General features: G+C 44.6%; 1 protein-coding gene across 7 annotated transcripts in view; it reads right to left on the bottom strand.

The window, feature by feature from the left end:
* Positions 1–20,390, bottom strand: part of COG5 (component of oligomeric golgi complex 5) — a 414,164-nt gene that overhangs the window by 32,162 nt on the left and 361,612 nt on the right. For 5 of the 7 annotated variants that reach the window (XM_073652205.1, XM_073652206.1, XM_073652209.1 and 2 more), the window contains 2 exons: positions 18,382–18,485; positions 2,155–2,392 (listed from right to left, as the gene is read on the bottom strand). In XM_073652205.1, the coding sequence (XP_073508306.1) occupies positions 2,155–2,392; positions 18,382–18,485 (342 nt within the window). The remainder of the gene's footprint in view (positions 1–2,154; positions 2,393–18,381; positions 18,486–20,390) is intronic. The other 2 variants (XM_073652207.1, XM_073652208.1) reach the window with 1 other exon arrangement.

Raw genomic sequence — 20,390 nt, 5'->3', positions numbered from 1 at the left:
GAAGGTGCCCAAACCCCCAGCTTTGGGCAGAGGTGGAAAATATGTGACAGAGTCATTGGTGTTATGTGCGAGGGGAGGTATATGACACTACGGCTGCTAGCCTGTGTGAACTGAACCTTCAACTTTTCTCCAGCATATTATATTTTGGGAGTTAATTCACCTAAAAAGGGTGTTGTTTTGTGTGAATGGCATAGAGATGGGTGGGAAGTCATTCACCCTACCTCCCCTCAGAGTGTGGCTGAGCTAAGTTAAATGCTCAGTCACTATTTTTTTCGGTGTTGTGGTGTGTCTGGAGAGGCAAGATCTCCAGACTGGAAAGCTATAGGTCAGGAGGAGCTGAAGGCTGTGCTACAACCTTGTGGGCGAATCCCGCACTCGTATGGACTGTGCTATCATTTATCTTTTTTTTCTTTCTGTTATGCCTGGAAGGCCGTGTTTACTTTGTTGCATCTGCAGAGTTTTATGCCATACAATAAACCTGCAGAGGAAACCGTGTCCGGAGTCTACTTCTGGAAGCTGCCGAATGAGTCATCTTGCCATACTGTACATACAATATTTTAATCACTTTTTATTGCAATTTTTGGGGAAGCAATGGGACTGAAAAATGGCACCTCTGGCGTTTAGTTTTTCCTGCCTTACGGCTTTTGCTGTATAGGCTGAATCATTTTATATTTTTATAGATAGGACTTTGTTTTTTTATTACTTTGCTTTTAACTGGGGAAAAAAAGGTGATACACATTTTCTTTAAACTTTTTTTTAGTCCCTCTATTGTTTGTTCTGTATACGGCAATACCAAAGTATTGCAGTAGGTAGATAAAATGACGATCTGCTATGAAGTCCATTCGAAACATGCACAAACATGGCAACAACCTATCGGTATCCTGTAACAGCCTCATTCTGGGGCCAATGGGCACCCCATTTGTTGCGCTACCCTGATTAACCATTTAAATGCAGTTGTCAAGTGGTGCAAACACTAGTAATCGGAGCCAGCTCCAGGAGCTGCTGCTGTTGCTGGCTGTATAACACAGCTGCCATTTACTGTTTGTGGGGCAGGCATATACATGTACGGCAGATGTCGGGAAGGACTGACCACTATCTATAGCGTTGACTTGCATTGTCTATCCATCAAGTAAATGTAAATAATTCACTACAGTAACTTTTTATTGCGTTCTTATTTCATTTGAAGGATTTTGCACAGGATGATCAGCAGTGTACAGCCTACAAATGAAGATATACAGATAACGGAGCAGGAAAGCTGAAGGGAATCTGAACCACTGAATACAGTCAGCATTCTGCGGAAACATTCGCAGGCATCATTGAGGAATCAGTCCTGCAATCCTATTTTTGGATCATGGCTTCTTGTAAAAAGACTGATTCGGGTAATACATATGTATGGCTTACTCAATGATTATGCAATTACTTAATATAGAAAGGGAATTTGAGACGGTAACAAGCTCTTATCTTCTCTGCTCTTATATTCATTCATTGACTTACTTTTTCTGTATAGGCTTCTGTCCATTGCAAGAGAGTCATTTAGTCTGTAGCGAAGACAGCTATGTGCCAAATGTCCATGGGCTATAATACTGGAGTCTAATTTATAATAATAAAGGGAAAAGAACTCTGGAGACTGCTCTCTACCCCCCATATGTATTCTTTATTTACTTAAGAACATCTCATATTAAGCCTTTTATACCATAAATCCTCCAAAACACTGCTTCATATCAAGGCCACATCAGCAATTTGGGTGTACAAAAATGTAAGCAATATGTATTATATATTTACACAAAATAATAAAATCATATTTTTAATGGGTGTTTTCAGTTTCAGATAACCTCTGACCGCAGATGATTAAAAAAAAAAAAGTGCTTTAATCACCCTCATTGGGTCCTGCACTAAGACTCCGCCGCTGCTCCTGATGCAGTCAATCAGTGAGCTCAGCGGTTCTGCCAGAGTAGACGCCATAAGATGCTCAGTCAGAGCCTCTGAGCTCACTGACGTGATGCCAATGCTGCAGACAGGAGCAGAGGAGGAGACTCAGCGCAGGACCTGGGGAGATTGAGTAAAGTACTTTTTTTTTCAAAATTAACTGTGCCAGGAAACAGGGCTTCTACAAACTGAAAACCTCCTTTAATTAAATTATATTTTTACTCTTACCTGAGCAAAGTCGGCTGCCAGTCTCATCTTGCCTCCTTCACCAAGTGGCCTCAATAGACTTGCGTTTCGTATGAACAGTTCGATCGCTCTTTGGGCAATGGCTTCAGTATTATCATACACAAAATCAGTGCAGTCAAAGTGGCGAAAATAGTCGTTCATGACTCTTGCAATAAAGCCCTGTAATTCTTTCATGTACAAGGAGCATGGCACGTCCGGCTTTCCTGAATTCATTGGGCTTCTGAAAAATAAGTATATACTGAAATTCCTGATGTATGGTTACAATGTGATCTAGCTATCAGAAGTCATTTATAATCCTATTTTAGGGAATTGCTTTTTAAAATTGAGCTTAAAGGATTATTCTCATCTTCAAGTAGTAGGTGTAATAATAATATTAGCATATACCACCAATTAGAAATGTAGTATACTTTTTCTGATTCACTATGTCTCTTTCCTCATGTGCAGGCATTGCAGGACCTTAGGTAACCATGGTTACAACCACTGATTGCTAGTGGTTGTAACCATGGATATCTAAGGTCCTGCAATGCCTACACATAAGGAAAGAGACATAGTGAATCAGAAGAATTATACTACATTGCTAATTGGAGGTATTTGCTAATATTATTATTACATCTACTACAGATTGGGATAGGATCTTGGAGATAGGAATACCCCTTTAACTTTAAACTTGAGCTTTGACTATCAAAACGGAAGGCAGGACCATATAGATATTACATAAAGAGCAGGGAATGTGCACATATGTATTGTAATGATCAGTAAAAACAGAGTCCATAGGAGGAAGTCAGAGTGTATATGAGAGTATTAGTCCCTCAGTCTTCCATAGGAAAGTGACTTACATGCAGTTCCGAGAAAAATCAGCACTAAATGCTGCACAAGAACAGAGTGATTAGTGTCCATCATTGCCCTAGTTATGATGATCTGAGAGGTCTGATTACAAGGCCTGTGAGTGAGAATCCATGATACTGATTAGCTGTCAGCCTTTGTGAGAGTGAGTGATGACACTACAGCAGAGCACTGTCAATCACTCCCTGGGAAATGACTGTTCAAGCATGACGGCACCATGAAGATATATGGGGCGGAAATAGATTAATCTGGTGTCATTCAATACGTTAATAAACTAAATCCAGGCTCCCTTATTATGTATATCATGCTGCCTGCAGCCTCTTCTACAAAATCTGATGACAGGTCCACGTCAAATAGTACAAATCTACTAAGGATGAAATTAATTAATTTCTCCATGTAATTAATTGTAAATGTGTTTATTGATCCACAAGAGGGCGCAGCCGAGCCCCAAATGACCCATCAGCCAATATGATCCCAGAGGAGTAAGATTCTTATTTATGTCAAATTTGAAATATTACTTCCCCAGGAAAAAAAAACAACCCAGCATAGTACCAGCTATAGCCACAAATACCTATTGTGTCAAATCAGGAACATCAGGCTGCATATCTCTAGTTATGTATTATACCTTCTATCAGCCTCTATCAGATCTACAGATGTGTTATTTCCTTAGTAGACATGCGCAGATTGATGGAGTTCAAGTTGAATTTTCAGAAATTTGTGGTTTCACGTGAAGTCGAATATTTTGAGAATCGACTAGCGGTTCACACAAAAAAAAACAAAAAAAAAACCTTGCCCGACACCATTCCTCATACTGCTGACACATCAGAGAGTTCGCCAACGAAATTTAGCATTGGAGAGTGGGTTTCCCCGTAATGCCCTGCAGCTCTGAAATCTAGAGGATTATCATACCTTGTATTGTGGTGGTCAGTACTGGGACCATCTGAGAGCAGTGGGTACTAGTGGAGCACAGTTTGTACGACAGAGTCGTTTTCCATCTCCAAAGTCACTGAGTAAGTCTCCCTGGCCTCTAGTGTGTACACTAATATGGCCAGAGGAGTCCCCTCTCTCTCCTGCAGAGTGTAAGCTCTTATGGTCAGCAGAGTTCTCGCTCTCTCCTGCAGAGTGAAAGCTCTTATGGTCAGCAGGGTTCTCTCTCTCTCCTGCAGAGTGTAAGCTCTTATGGTCAGCAGGGTTCTCTCTCTCTCCTGTAGAGTGTAAGCTCTTAATTTCAGTAGGGTCCTCTCTCTCTCCTGTAGAATGTAAGCTTTTATTTTCAGTGGGGTCCCCTCTATCGCCTGGAGAATGTAAGCTTTTATGATCACCACGATCCTCTCTCCCCTGTAGAGTATAAGCTCTTATGGTCAGTGGGTTCCTCTCTTTCTCTCCTGTAGAGTGAAAGCTCTTATCATTAGAAGGGTCCTCTCTCTCTCATCTGCAGAGTATAATCTTATGATCAACAAGGTCCACTCTCTCTATCGCCTGGAGAAGGTAAGCTCTTATGGTCAGCAGGGCTCTCTTTCCTGTAGATTGTAAGCTTGCATGATCAGTGGGGTCTCCTCTCTCTACCACAGAGTGTAAGCTCTTAAGTCAGCTCTCTTCTCCTCAAAATGTTTTTTTCGAGCAATTACAAGTTTTTAAGTATTAAGATTTGAGCAAATTTATTTGCCATGAATTTAATTTTTGTGAAAAAGTTGGCAAAGTCAGTGAATTCAAATTTCAAAAGATCCGCTCATCTCTACTACTCAGCTCTTGTATTGTGTTAAGCAATGCAATTTATCATTATACCAAACAAGCAGGAACTTGCACTATCCAGTAACAATTAGTGGCCGGAAAATGGCATTTGTCATAGTCATCATAGCCATTCAGCATAAAAACGTGTATTCTAACGCCTAGGCTCTTTAATGAACACGTAATCTTTTGTTTTTGCACTTTTGTACTTTGCTCGTCTTCTTCCAAGAGCCATAACTTATTTACTTTTCTGTCAACATAGATGTATGAGGGCTTGCTTTTGTGGTACAAGCGGTTGTTTTGAACTACACCAGTATATTCTATGGCAAAATTATTGAAAAATAAGAAAAATACTCTAAGAGGGATGAAATGGTTAAAGAAAATTAAATTCCTCCATTATTTTTGGGGTTTTTATTTTTTACAGAATTCATTTTGCAGTAAAAATGACTGTCCAGGTCAGTAATACTATGACAATACCAAACTTGCATCCATGGTTTTCTGTTTAAGTGACAAAAAAAATGTTTGCTTTGTGTTGCCATTTTCCAGGACTCATCCCTTCTTTGGCTTTCTGTTAGTGGAGCTATGTGAGGGCTTGCTTTTTTAAAGGTGAGACGTTGTTCTTGTTAATACCAATTTGGGGGAAAATAAGATGTTTTGATTGCTTTTTATTGAATATTTTAGGAGAATTAAATTACCAAAAAACTAACTGATTTTTTTGTCTTTACGGTGTTTATTATATGGGTTAATGATTTTATATTTTGATAGACCGGACTTTTATGGATTTGACAATACGAAAGATGTATACTTTTCCCCCTATGTAATCCGAGAGCAGCATACTGTAGAGACAAAAACCCTGAGTCCTGTAATGTGTCACTTACTGGGCTGCTTGTTGCAATTTCAATAAAATCAATGTTCTGTCAGCAGGAGATTATCGCTATAGGACTAGATGTCTGTTCTTCTAGTTGTGTAACCCCGCCCCCACCATTGATAAGCAGCTTTATGTTTATGTACACTACACACAGGAAGCCGACAGTGGGGGGCAGGTTATGCAGAGCTCAGTATTTAAATAACCGGTAGATGTGCAGCAGAGAAAACTGTAATTTTATTAAAATGACAGCATGCAGATCAGTAAGTGATGCGTTGCTGGAATCAGGATCTCTGCCCCTACATCATGCTGCTCTCAGATTACAAAGCAAAAAACAGATTCAGTTTAAGTTTAAATGGGGAAAATTCAAGGTGATATGAATTATTTATACCGTATGTATATACATATACACACACACATATATATATATATATACATACAGTACAGACCAAAAGTTTGGACACACCTTCTCATTTAAAGATTTTTCTGTATTCTCCTGAATTGAAAATTGTACATTCACACTGAATGCATCAAAACTATGAATTAACACATGTGGAATTATATACTTAACCAAAAAGTGTGAAACAACTGAAAAGCCGGATTTTGGTAAGAACTTACCTGTAAAATCCTTTTCAGCGAAGGAAGGAAGGGAGACACAGATTCTCTACTTCGTGGGTAGGCGGAGCCCCATAGGATAGTCACCTCAGATTGGAAAAAGACGACCGGCCCCTCCAGTATATAGGCTCCTCCTACTCCCATGTTCATCAGTCCGTACACAAGCTAAGGAAGAGCAGACCAACCAGCAGAACAACATATCCCCTTCTGAAATTTCAGAAATGAGAGAAAACAGGTTATGTAATAGAAACACACAGTCTTAGGCATACCCCATTGGACCTGACAACTGTGTAGAGCTGGCGAAACTGGAAGGAGAGCCGTAGAGCGCTAAACCCAGTCCAGAAGATCGACATCAGGAAGGAGACGCGCTGCATCTAGAAACACAAAAAAACACTTCTGCCCTGGGAGGGTGCTGTGTCTCCCTTCCTTCCTTCGCTGAAAAGGATTTTACAGGTAAGTTCTTACCAAAATCCGGCTTTCAGCAGCAGAAGGGAAGGAAGGGAGACACAGATTCTCTACTTCGTGGGACGTCCTAAAGCAGTACCTCACTTAAGGGTGGGAAATAGAGGCAGAAGCTTCCATACCCCAAAACTTAGGCAAGAGCGCAAACCGCGCTAAAATAGCGGAAAACTAAGTAAAGGGATAACTTAAATTACCGCCGCCTGCAGGACCCTGCGTCCCAGGGCCGCATCGGCTGAAGCACTTACGTCCACCTTATAAAACTTAGTAAAGGTGTGAACGGAGCGCCAGGTGGCCGCCCGGCAGAGCTGCGCTGCCGAGGCCTCCTGACGAAAAGCCCACGATGAGCCAATGGCTCTCGTGGAATGAGCTTTAACTTTAACCGGACAAGGCTCGCCCTTGAGCCGGTACGCTTCCAGGCTAGCTGAACGGATCCACCGAGCTATCGTGTCTTTGGAAGCACGTTGACCATGCCGACGACCTGCCGGAATTATAAAAAGAGAGTCCGACTTCCGAAAACCTTGGGTGATCGTAAGATAGAACTTCAATGCCCGCACTAAGTCCAACGAGTGCAAGGCCCGCTCCCTTGGATTCTTAGGTCCTGGACAAAGAGAAGGCAACACAATGTCCTGATTAATGTGGAATTGTGACACTACCTTAGGCAAAAAATCTTCACGAGTACGAAGCACCACGCGATCCGGAAAAAAATCCAGAAAAGGAGGTGAGCAAGAAAGTGCCGCCAATTCCGATACCCTTCTCAAAGAGGTGACTGCCACCAAGAAGGCCACCTTCCAAGAAAGTAGTGAAAGTTTAGCAGAATCCATAGGCTCAAAAGGCCTATGCTGAAGGGCTTCCAGGACTAGATTAAGCCGCCATGGAGCCCTCCGTGGCGGAAACTGACGTGCGACTCTGCGAAAAAAAGAGCGCACATCCCTGCGAGCGGCAATAGTCTTCCTAAAAAGTGCGGAAAGAGCAGATACCTGTCCCTGCACCGTACTAACTGCCCAACCCCTGGCCAGACTAGATTGCAGAAAGGCCAAGAAGTTGGGGATGGAAAAAACCCTCGGGTTTCTTGAGGATCCAGATCACCATGAATAGAAAGACTCCCAAGTTCTGTGATAAATCCTGGACGTAGCTGGACTCCGGGCCGCCCGCAAGGTAGCAATGACCTCGGGCGAAAAACCGCGACGGGTCAAGATCTCGGTCTCAAGAGCCACGCCGTCAAACGAAGGGAACTCAGGTCCGGATGACGCATGGGCCCCTGAGTGAGCAAGTCCGGGCGAAGGGGCAGCGGAAACGGAGGTGCCGCCTGAAGAGACACCAGCGTCGAATACCATGTCCTCCGCGGCCAGTCTGGTGCTATCAGAATTATTGATACCCTTTCGAGTTTGATCCGTCGGATCACCAGAGGTAGTAAGGATATCGGCGGAAACGCATAGATCAGCTTGAACTGACCCCACAGGGCCACTAGAGCATTCACCGCCACCGCCTCTGGGTCCCTGTACCTGGACATGAACGTCGGAACCCTGGCATTCAGCCTGGATGCCATCAAGTCCACCTGAGGAGTCCCCCAACGGGAACACAGCAGAGAAAACACTTCTGGATGGAGACTCCATTCCCCAGGGTCCACTTGCTCGCGACTGAGGAAGTCCGCCGAGATATTCAACACCCCTGGAATGTGAATTGCAGAGATTGCTGGAACTTTGGACTCGGCCCAGACCAGGATCCGAGAGACCTCCGACATGAGACTGGAACTCCTCGTCCCGCCTTGGTGGTTGATGTACGCGACAGCCGTAGCGTTGTCCGACTGGATCCGGACCGGTAGACCGCTCAATAAGACCGTCCAATGTTGGAGGCAGAGAAATATTGCTCTCAACTCCAAAATGTTGATCGGGAGAGACGACTCCTTTGGTGACCAGACTCCCTGAATCCAGAGGTCGTTCCAAACTCCCCCCCAGCCTGTCCGGCTGGCATCGGTTGTCACCACCGACCATCTCGGAGGAAGGAAGGATTTCCCCATGGATAGAGTCTCCGGACGTAACCACCATCCAAGAGATTCTCGCACCCTACGGGAGATAATGACCGAGTGATCCAAAGAAGTTAGCGATCGATCCCAATGAGTCAGAATAAGGCTCTGGAGATCCCGGGAATTAAATTGTGCAAATGGTACTGCTTCCATAGTTGCCACCATTTGACCCAGAAGGCGCATGCATTCCCGAAGGGACATTGACAGCGCCGACCTCATAGCCTGGACCAGAAGACGAAGGTTCGTCTGTTTGACAGGAGGCAGGGACACAACTGCCCGAGCAGTATCGAACTGCATACCCAGGAAAAGAATGGACTGTGCTGGCTCCAATGACGATTTCTTCCAATTGATCAGCCACCCGAAGTCCATCAGGTACTGAAGGGAGAGATCGCGAGCCGCTATTGCCTCCTCCGCTGTGGGTGACACTATGAACAGGTCGTCCAGGTAGGGGAGGATCGTAACCCCCTGTCTTCGAAGAAGCGCCATGAGAGGAGCCAGAATTATTGTAAAAACCCTGGGAGCTGAGGCCAACCCGAAAGGCAGGGCCACAAACTGGTAATGGGTTTGACCTATAGCGAAACGCAAGAAATGCTGGTGAGCCCTGCCGATAGGGATATGCAAATAGGCGTCGCGGATGTCTATGGACACCAAGAAATCGTACTGCGACAGGGTCGCTATCACCGATCGGAGAGACTCCATGCAGAACTTCCGTGTCCGGACATAAATATTCAAATCCCTGAGATCCAGCACCGGACGAAATTTGTCCTCCTTTTTGGGGACCACAAAAAAGGTTGGAAAAACACCCTTTCCCTGGTCTTCCGGAGGAACCTGAACCACCACACCCTGCTGTAGGAGAGAGTCGACCTCCTGAAACAGTGCAGCAGCCAGTCTTGGCACGGACGGAATGCCCGTCAGACGAAACCTGTCTGGAGGCAGTGAATGAAACTCTATGAAATAGCCTGCCGACATAATCTGTGTCACCCAGGCGTCTGCTATGTGGGATGACCAGATCAACCCGAATTGTAGCAGACGACCTCCCACCCGAGAGCCCTCGGGGGGATCCCTGGCGTCAGTCAGCCTTAGCGGACTTTTTATCAACCTCCCGTCTGTCCTGACGGGACCGTTGCTTCCAAGGAGTACAAGATTTCTGGGCGGATCTGCCGGAGGATGAAGGACGACCCAATCTCCAAGAAGGCTGACGGAATCGTCCCCTGGCCCGAAAGGACCGAAGACCTCTGCCGGGCCCTGTCCTGCCAGATGTGGATGCCACTGCCTTTTTCCCAGGCAGAGTAACATCCTTAGCTTTAGCTTTGGCAATTAGTTCCGAAAGATTTGAACCAAAGAGCTGACCGCTCTTATATGTTAGACTAAGCAATCCCTGTTTGGATACTGCATCCCCGGTCCACTGTTTAAGCCACAGAGCTCTTCTAATCGTGACTGCCGAAGCCTGAGCCCTGGACAGAATTGAAGCAGTGTCCAGTACTGCATCTCTGCCATAACACATAGCTTCTTCCATTCGCTGAAAAAGCTTTTCCACTTCTGAACGCGAAGTCCCATCCTGCCACGCCGCACGCAGCTGATCCAACCACCGCAGAGAAGCCTCACCGGCCCACATGGCCCCCAAGGCCGCTCGGAAACCATGACCCGCGGCTTCATAGATGGATTTCGCCGCTGACTCCGATCTTCTGTCCAAAGGATCCTGAAGATTGGCTCTCCCTTTAACAGGAAGCAGGGAAGACTTGGTCAGCTGAGACAGAGATATATCCACCTCAGGAGAGGGAACCCAATTAGTAACCATCTCCTTGGCACAGGGATATAGGGCATTAAAAAAACGCGTTCCTCGGAAGCGTTTATCCGGACACTGACACTCCTTCTCCACCGCTTCGCTAAGTTCCTCATGCGCAGGTAATGTAGAACGAACACGGCGCATCTTCTGATACAGACGGCCCGACCTAGACGGTCTTGTCGGCTCTTCAGACAGCTCTAATACTTCCCGCATGTCCTTAAGCCCATCTACGTGACCAGAAAGAGAAACAGAGCGATCCTGTTGATCCTCCTCTTTGGACTCAGAAATTTCATCAACCGAATCTGTTGGTGAATCCGAAGCCTCTGATGCGCTCTGCGAGGGAGACAACGCCACCATAGTCTTGTGGCGCTTTTTACCTCGTGGCATTGGGTGTGATCTAGCTGACACCCACTGTCCCAGGAGACTAGAGAGACTATCAATGGAGCGAGTGAGCGCCTCCACCTTAACATCACTGAGCGTTGAACTTGATGTAGTAGAAGGCCTGAGTGTATCAGAGGCGTGCGACTGAACCTGAAACGGATCAGGAGACCGATCCGCACTCCCAGGCCCCTGATCCGACATGCCACCCACACCAGATGCCAGGATGTACAACAAGGATGGCAAAAAAGTGTGAAAGCTGCACAGCCTGTTTTCAAAACTTTTTTATTTTTTTTATTTATTTATTTTTTTTATATATATATGCGACAGGCTCTGAAGGGTTAAAGCTCACCCTTAGAAAAGAGCTACCCCAGAAATGCCGAGCAAAAAATCAATAGGGGGAAACTCCCTTAAACACCATGTGTTTCCCCTAAAGTTCCACTTTTTCAGAAGGGGTTAACATCACAGCAACTATAATACTACACAGCCTAAAAGGTCAGTGAAGTAAATAGCTTTAGGAGAGAAAGCGGCAGTGCTCACGAGGACTCCTAATAGGTAGCCTGGAGAGACAGCACTGACAAAGAACCCCTGCCAGAGGCAGAGGGGACTCACCGGTACTGCGGCGACCGCTCCTCCTAAGTGTTTGGACGGACGGGGAGCAGAGAGCAGGAGGCGCCGCTGGACGCTGGAGGGAGAAGCAGGGACTGCCAGCGCACGCTCAACCAAGCGCTTCCTGCCTAAGTAATGACGGCAGGAAGCCAGGAGACGCTAAGCCACGCCCTGTTAGGCCCCGCCCCGCTAGGCCACGCCCCCGACTTATTCAAACAAAAAATGAGGGCAGAAAACTTCCTAGGGAGGAAGCAAGTCAATAAAAGCAAGAAAACGCGCGCCAATACAGGGAGCTTCCTGCCTCAATGAAGGCAGGAAGCAAAAATGAAAAAGCATGCGCAAATAAAAAATAAAAATGACTGGCCTCCGTCTCTGCTCCCCAGTCAAGGCAGCGTCTGAAATAGACAAGAAACACACAGGCAGTACACTTGCCGTAGCCGTCAAAGATACTCTTTAGACCAAAGAGAACTTACCCGGCTGAACGCCACAGGGATCCTCAGGGATGTGTGGCGCCATGGCCCTTTGCTCCCCCCTATGGCGGAGCACGCAGGGACCCTCTCAGATGTGTGGTGTGCGCCTCCGCCAGGGAGCGCCCTGTATCCCCCGGGGCCGGCAGGCATAAGTGGGAACCTCCTCAAGGGGTACACAGAGCTGCCAGGGGAGGGTCAGGGGTCTCGGCAGCGCCGAGACCCCCAGAGACCTCTAGACCACGGGGGGTCCAGGACGCGCTGGATATAAAATAACAACTCTTCTGAGGAGCTGCCGAAGCAGCGACTATCCTCTGAGACCTCAGATAAAAAGACTGATGAACATGGGAGTAGGAGGAGCCTATATACTGGAGGGGTCGGTCATCTTTTTCCAATCTGAGGTGACTATCCTATGGGGCTCCGCCTACCCACGAAGTAGAGGATCTGTGTCTCCCTTCCTTCCCTTCTGCTGCTGAAATATGTCTTATATTCTAGGTTCTTCAATGTAGCCACCTTTTGCTTTGATGACTGCTTTGCACACTCTTGGCATTCTCTTGATGAGCTTCAAGGGGTAGTCACCGGAAATGGTTTTCACTTCACAGGTGTGCCCTGTCAGGTTTAATAAGTGGGATTTCTTGCCTTATAAATGGGGTTGGGACCATCAGTTGTGCTGTGCAGAAGTCAGGTGAATACACAGCTGATAGTCCTACTGAATAGACTGTTAGAATTTGTATTATGGCAAGAAAAAAGCAGCTAAGTAAAGAAAAACGAGTGGCCATCATTACTTTAAGAAATGAAGGTTAGTCAGTCCGAAAAATTAGGAAAACTTTGAAAGCGTCCCCAAGTGCAGTTGCAAAAACCATCAAGCGCTACAAAGAAAATGGCTCACATGAGGACCGCCCCAGGAAAGGAAGACCAAGAGTCACCTCTGCTTCTGAGGATAAGTTTATCCGAGTCACCAGCCTCAGAAATCGCAGGTTAACAGCAGCTCAGATTAGAGACCAGGTCAATGCCACACAGAGTTCTAGCAGCCGACACATCTCTACAACAACTGTTAAGGGGAGACTTTGTGCAGCAGGCCTTCATGGTAAAATAGCTGCTAGGAAACCACTGCTAAGGACAGGCAACAAGCAGAAGAGACTTGTTTGGGCTAAAGAACACAAGGAATGGACATAAGACCAGTGGAAATCTGTGCTTTGGTCTGATGAGTCCAAATTTGAGATCGTTGGTTCCAACCACCGTGTCTTTGTGCGACGCAGAAAAGGTGAACGGATGGACTCTACATGCCTGGTTCCCACCGTAAAGCATGGAGGAGGAGGTGTGATGGTGTGGGGGTGCTTTGCTGGTGACACTGTTGGGGATTTATTCAAAATTGAAGGCATACTGAACCAGCATGGCTACCACAGCATCTTGCAGCGGCATGCTATTCCATCTTGTTTGCGCTTAGTTGGTCCCTCTTTTATTTTTCAACAAGACAATGACCCCAAACACACCTCCAGGCTGTGTGAGGGCTATTTGACCAAGAAGGAGAGTGATGGGGTGCTATGCCAGATGACCTGGCCTCCACAGTCACCAGACCTGAACCCAATTGAGATGGTTTGGGGTGAGCTGGACCGCAGAGTGAAGGCTAAAGGGCCAACAAGTGCTAAGCATCTCTGGGAACTCGATCAAGATTGTTGGAAGACCATTTCCAGTTGTAACATACCTGGCGGCGTCCTTGCATGGTGGTCCATCTCCCACTGTGCAAGAGGGCGCACTTGATCTCCTGTCCAGAATGTCTCTCTGGCTTCCCTCCATGCTGTCTGTTTGTGTCTGTTTCTGCTGCTTAAGGGCGGCGCCCGATCACTTCCTGCCTTTTGTACCTGCTGTGGGTCACACCCCTTGTGCGTCCTCAGCCTATTGCTGTCTGTCACTTGGTATATAGCTCAGCAGCTCCCTTCTATCCCTGCCTGAGCATAGTGTTTCCTTCAGTGTGTGCTTGCACTCTGAAGGTGCCAGGTCCCGTCTCTTGTCTCCTGCTTTTTGTATCAGTTCCCGTGTCTGAACTGAGTCCTGTATGTCTCCTGCTTTGCGGTATCAGCTCCCGTGTCTGAACTGAGTCCTGTATGTCTCCTGCTTTGCGGTATCAGCTCCCGTGTCTGAACTGACTCCTTTCTGTGTTCTCTTGTCTGTCCTGTCTGAACACGCTCCTAGCCTGTTCCTCTCGCCTTCTAGTGGCCGATTTCCTAGACCCGCTCCTGTGTCTGGTCTGTCCTGTCTGAACACGCTCCTTGCCTGTTCGTTCCGCCTCTCTGGGGGCCGTATTCCCAGACCCGCTCCTGTATCCCTCTGCAGTGTCGGTCTCCTCCGTACACTCAGTTCCAGTCTGAACTCTCTCCTGTCCTTTACCTGTTTTGCCTCTATGTCCGTTCCCTTCCTTTTTCTGCAGAGTCTGAACTCGTACCTAACTCCTGCTTGTTGTCTCTGCAAGTACTGTGTGAGTATCTGGCTCTGTCTTTCCCTTCCTGTCTGTTCCGTGTGAACAGAGCCCTGTCCTCCCTGCTCAGCCTTGTCTGCACTCTAGCTGTGCTTGCCTGTAACCCTCTGCCTGTATTGTTCCTGAGTCCCGGTGTGTACTGGGTCCTATCCCGCCTGTGTTCCTACCTGCTAGTGCCTCCCTGTCTGCACTCTAGCTGTGCTTGCCTTTACCCCCCTGCCTGCATACCCGCCTGCCTGCATACCAGTCGTGCCTGCCTATACCCTCCAGTCTGTGTGCCAGCCTACCAGCCTGTTCCTGTATTTCCCTGTGTGGGTCAACAGCCGTGTCCGGGGTCTGTCCTGGAGTAGCACCTGGTCCCTCTGCTCGGTTCCTCCTTGGTGCACTGGCGTCGTATGCCGTCGTGCGACCCTGGTCGGATCGGGTGAATACTTAGTCACGCCCCTCCAGGCATTCACTCTCCGGCACGGTCCAGTGGAATCACTACCAATCACACGCACACGCCGCTTAGCCCGGGCGTGTGCATAACACCAGTGACTACCTCTTGAAGCTCATCAAGAGAATGCCAAGAGTGTGCAAATTAGTCATCAAAGCAAAATGTGGCTACTTTGAAGAACCTAGAATATAAGACATATTTTCAGTTGTTTCACACTTTTTTGTTAAGTATATAATTCCACATGTGTTAATTCATAGTTTTGATGCCTTCAGTGTGAATGTACAATTTTCATAGTCAAGAAAATACAGAAAAATATTTAAATGAGAAAGTGTGTCCAAACTTTTGGTCTGTACTTTATATATATTTTTTTTACATTATATTTTTAGTTCCCTTAGGGGTCTTGAACCGGTTATCATTATATCGCTTGCACTATATACTGTAATACTACAGGCTCATGGAGTATTAAGGAGGCAGCAACCGGAGTCGGCTGTCATGATAAATCATCCATCCCCCAAATGAGGGTAGGAGTTAAGAACAGGTCAATTATTCATTTTTGTTCTTTCATTTTTCCTCGCCTTTTTCCAAGAGCCATATATTTTTTATTTTTCTATCAACATGGCCAGGACTTCTTTTATGTAGGGAATATTGTAGCTGTGAATGACAACATTCATTTGATCATACAATGTACTGAAAAACAGGAAAAACTTCCAGGTGTATGAAATGATGAAAAAAATTAAAGGGAACCTGTCAGGTCCCCCATGCCCTCCAGCATCCTCCTACGTATGAGTAAATTCCCTGCCTAACCAGCCCTGTATAACGTTAGAATAATGTGCTAATTAGTGATGAGCGAGTATGTTTTGCTAACCCTTTCGGCGAGTATGCTCGGGCCGAGCACCGAGTAGTTACAGCTGCTCGGTGTTATGTTTGAATCACTCCCGTGTGCATGATTTGCGACTGTTTGACAGCTTTAATACATGTGAGGAATGTGTAAGAAATAGACATTCCTCACATATAATAAAACTGTCAAACAGTCACAAATCATGCACATGGGAGCGATTCAAACATAACACCGAGCAGCTGTAACTACTCGGTGCTCGGCCCCGAGCATACTCGGCAAAAGGGTTAACAAAACATACTCGCTCATCACTAGTGCTAATCTTCTAAACTTCCGGCAAGCACTGGGCAGTGGGCGCCTCTGAAGTCGGGAAGTGTACACCAGGCTTCAGAGGCGCTGACAGAATGAGAGGAACACATGAGTGATGCCACTCGTGCAAATTATGTTATCACGCCCACAGGAGCGTGATAACATGGAAAGAGGACCGACTAGTCCGGGGAACTAACGCCCCATCGACCAGTCAAAACCCTCATTAGCAAACAGGGACATTATAAATGCCTTTTTTATACCTTGTTTTCACTCGATAACATTATACAGAGCTGGATAAGGCAGGGACTTTAGTCATACATGTGAATGCTGCTGGGTTGGAGGGCATGGGGAACTGACAGATTTCCTTTAATTCCACCATTGTTTTTTTTGCTATTGTGTTCATCGTAAGATAACCTGTAAACATGACTCTCCAGTTCAGTACGATTATTGCAATACCAAAGTTGGAAGGATTTTTTTTTAATTTGAGTAATCAAAAAATAACAAAAAACAGAATTATTTATTTTTTTTATAAATTTCTGTGAGTCGCATTTTCCAAAACAAAATGATTTTATTTTTCTGCCCATTCAGCTGTGTGAGGACTTTTTTTCTTGCATGACAAGTAGACTAGCTTCTTGATACCAATTTGGGGGACATATGTTGTATTGATTGATTTTTATTGTATTTTTACAGACGTGTTAACCAAAAAGCAGCAATTCTATTGTTTTGATTTTTTTTCTCATTACGGCATTTACAGTTTGGGTTAATATACTTTATATTTTTATACATTTGGAATAATGGGGGGGAAGTGAGGAGATTTTAATTTTTAGATTTGTTCATGTTTTTAAATGCATTTATTTTTTAGTCCTCTTATGTCACTTGAACCGGCGATTGTTTCATTGCTTGTTCTATATACTGTGATACCTAAGTTTTGCAATATATAGAAAAAATGGAAGCTTCCTTTGAAGCTCAGCATGTGGCCGAGCTTCACAGGAGTATTGAGATGGCAGCCTTAGGGACCGTCAACAAGTCTTGGCTGTCATGGCAACCCCATTGTAATCCACGATCCTGTCCTAAAGGGCTGGTGGGTGTGAGAGACCATCTTTAAATCACAGTATGTGCACTGCATGCGGTCAGGATTCTGCGGTGCCAGCTGTGAGAGTGGGCAGTCATGCAACCGCAAGTATATGATTTTCATACTTCTGGCCACATTCTGACTAGACGCGCGTGGCCTCACGCAATGCAAATGAATTGAGTGAGGCCGAGCACATCTAGCGGGTACAGGACCACATGTATGCAAATTACATACTTTCAGTCACGTGAGGGCCCACTCTCACAGCTGGCACCGGAGAATCCTGACAGCATGCAGTGCACATACTGTGAGGATTCAATAGTCTGCAGTCACATTGAGTGACCGCAGACTTTCATCCCAAACCTGGACAACTTCTTTAAGGTTGCAGTCACACAGTGCGGTTTTCAAAAATTGAAGCAAGACTTTGCGGTTTTAACTGCCATTGTGACAAAATAATGTGTTAACGCAGCCCAAGGAATATAAGTGCAGAGAAGTCAGCTCAATAATGTTTTAAGTTACCCTTCTATATCAAGGAATTGTACGCACTATGTGTATCCCATATATATATTATCAGAATAACTATCTTTATAAGAGCTGTGATCCAAAAAATAAGATTGATGGACTGTGGAAGGAGTCATATTTCCAAATGTCTGTTAATTTTTCAGCAGAACATTTGTTTATGAACTGCCATTTCCTTATTTTCAGCAATATGTATGGATAGCTACATACTTTGTATCCATTGACAAAACAAAGTCTGATTTCACCAAAGAAGGACATGGATAACTCCTTTGCTCATCTTGATCTCACTTGCGGCTTGGTGTGCTCAATGCTTTAGTATTATATCCTCAATTTCCAAGTAACACAGCTTTCTATTTCAGTCTATATAACATGTGCCCCATATCTTTATGTATTTTGTCCTGTGTCACATCTATTTTAATTATTTAATCGTATTTAGTTTCCACTCCCCCCCCCCCGAATGTGATGTCTGAGTGTGAAAAACACATATATGACTAAGTTATGACATGCTTGATACTTCCTTAACACTTAAATATTCAACTGTTGTCCTGGTGCATAACTAACATATACTGTATGCTATAAAATAGAAAACTATGCTCATGTTTTACAGAAATATGATTGTGTTTCAAATTGCTATGTCGTCAATGTGGTTAACATGCCTTCCAGACTAGTACCATCACACCTCAATACAAATTCTACATACACAAAAAACTGCATAAAGTGCTAAAAAAAAGAAATCCATAAATAATAATAAAAAAAAAAAATCATAAAAAATAAACAGCAAAATCTTACCCTGAAAAGTCTTCTTGGTGCATGGTTATGATAATGGCTTCAACAGAATCACCCACGGAATTAATTAAAGGCTGCACAGCATTTCCCATAAGATTATCGATAGTCTGAGAAATAAGTGAGGGCAGTATGGAAATTAGGACAGACGATCATAACACTGATGGACATATAATTTCTAATATAAATTTCAATGCCAGAGACAATCCTATGTAATGGTACATTAGTCTAAGGACAGGTGTTTAACAAAACAAAACAAGGAGATGTTCCCAAAAAAGTTATTCGTATTATATACAATTGCTTTGAAAAGCAAAGCAGTGAGCAAGTTTATATAGAGCCAAGTATAACACTGGTGCAATTCTTCATCAAGTCCAATATAAAAAAAAATATTAAACAACATATACTGTGATTTTATAGAGAGCATCATAAATGTTACTGTTATGTTATAACTAATAAAGAACGCTCTGAAAATCTCATACACATAACAAAAAGAGAGGAAACATAATATAATCCTGGTAGAAAATCTGTCCAAACATATGGTACATCTTCTAGTGCCACATAGACCACGTGGTCATTTGATGACATATGGCATCAACAAGGACTAAGACTTTAACCCCTTAAGCCCCGCGGGTGGTTTGCACGTTAATGACCGGGCCAATTTTTACAATTCTGACCACTGTCACTTTATGAGGTAATTACTCTGGAACGCTTCAACGGATCCCCCTGATTCTGAGACTGTTTTTTCGTGACATATTGTACTTCATGATTGTGGAAAAATTTCTTCGATATCGCTTGCGTTTATTTGTGAAAAAAACGGAAATTTGGCGAAAATTTTGAAAATTTTGCAATTTTCAAAATTTGAATTTTTAAGCCCTGAAATCAGAGCGATATGTCACACAAAAGAGATAATAAATAACATTTCCCACATGTCTACTTTACATCAGCACAATTTTGGAACCAAAAATTTTTTTTTGTTAGGGAGCTATAAGGGTTAAAAGTTGACCAGCGATTTCTCATTTTTCCAACAAAATTTACAAAACCATTTTTTTAGGGACCACATCACATTTGAAGTCACTTTGAGAGGTCTTTATGACAGAAAATACCCAAAAGTGACACCATTCTAAAAACTGCACCCCTCAAGGTGCTCAAAACCACATTCAAGAACTTTATTAACCCTTCAGGTGCTTCATAGGAATTTTTTGAATGTGGAAGAAAAAAATGAACATTTAACTTTTTTCACAAAAATGTTACTTTAGACCCAATTTTTTTTATTTTCACAGGGGTAACAAGAAAAAATGGACAGCAAAATTTGTTGTGCAATTTCCCCTGGGCACGCAGATACCCAATATTTGGGGAAAAAACACTGTTTGGGCGCACTATAGGGCTCGGAAGGGAAGGAGCGCCATTTGACTTTTTGATTGTAAAATTTGCTTGAATAATTAGCGGACACCATGTTGCGTTTAGAGAGCCCCTGTGTGCCCAAACATTGGAGCTCCCCCACAAGTGACCCCATTTTGGAAACTAGACCCCACAAGGCACCTATCTAGATGCATAGTGAGCAGTTGCAACCCCCAGGTGCTTCACAAATTGATTCGTAAAAATGAAAAAGTGAAAAAAAAAACACTTTTTCATTTTTACGAATCAATTTGTGAAGCACCTGGGGGTTCCAACTGCTCACTATGCATCTAGATAGGTGCCTTGGGGGGTCTAGTTTCCAAAATGGGGTCACTTGTGGGGGAGCTCCAATGTTTGGGCACACAGGGACTCTCTAAATGCAACATGGTATCCGCTAACAAATTGAATGGAAAATCGGCTCAAATTGTTAGCGGCCACCACATTGCGTTTGGAGAGCCCCTCTGTGCCCAAACTTTGGAGCTCCCCCACAAGTGACCCCATTTTGGAAACTAGACCCCCCAAGGCACCTTTTTAGATGCATAGTGAGCACTTGGAACCCCCAGGTGCTTCACAAATTGATTCGTAATAATGAAAAAGTGAAAAAAAAAACACTTTTTCAT

This window comes from Phyllobates terribilis, unplaced genomic scaffold (genome assembly GCF_046119375.1).
Source record: "Phyllobates terribilis strain yellow unplaced genomic scaffold, ASM4611937v1 Scaffold_11__3_contigs__length_659146591, whole genome shotgun sequence".
Classification (NCBI taxonomy): domain Eukaryota; kingdom Metazoa; phylum Chordata; class Amphibia; order Anura; family Dendrobatidae; genus Phyllobates; species Phyllobates terribilis.
This window is presented reverse-complemented; position numbering and strand designations above follow the sequence as displayed.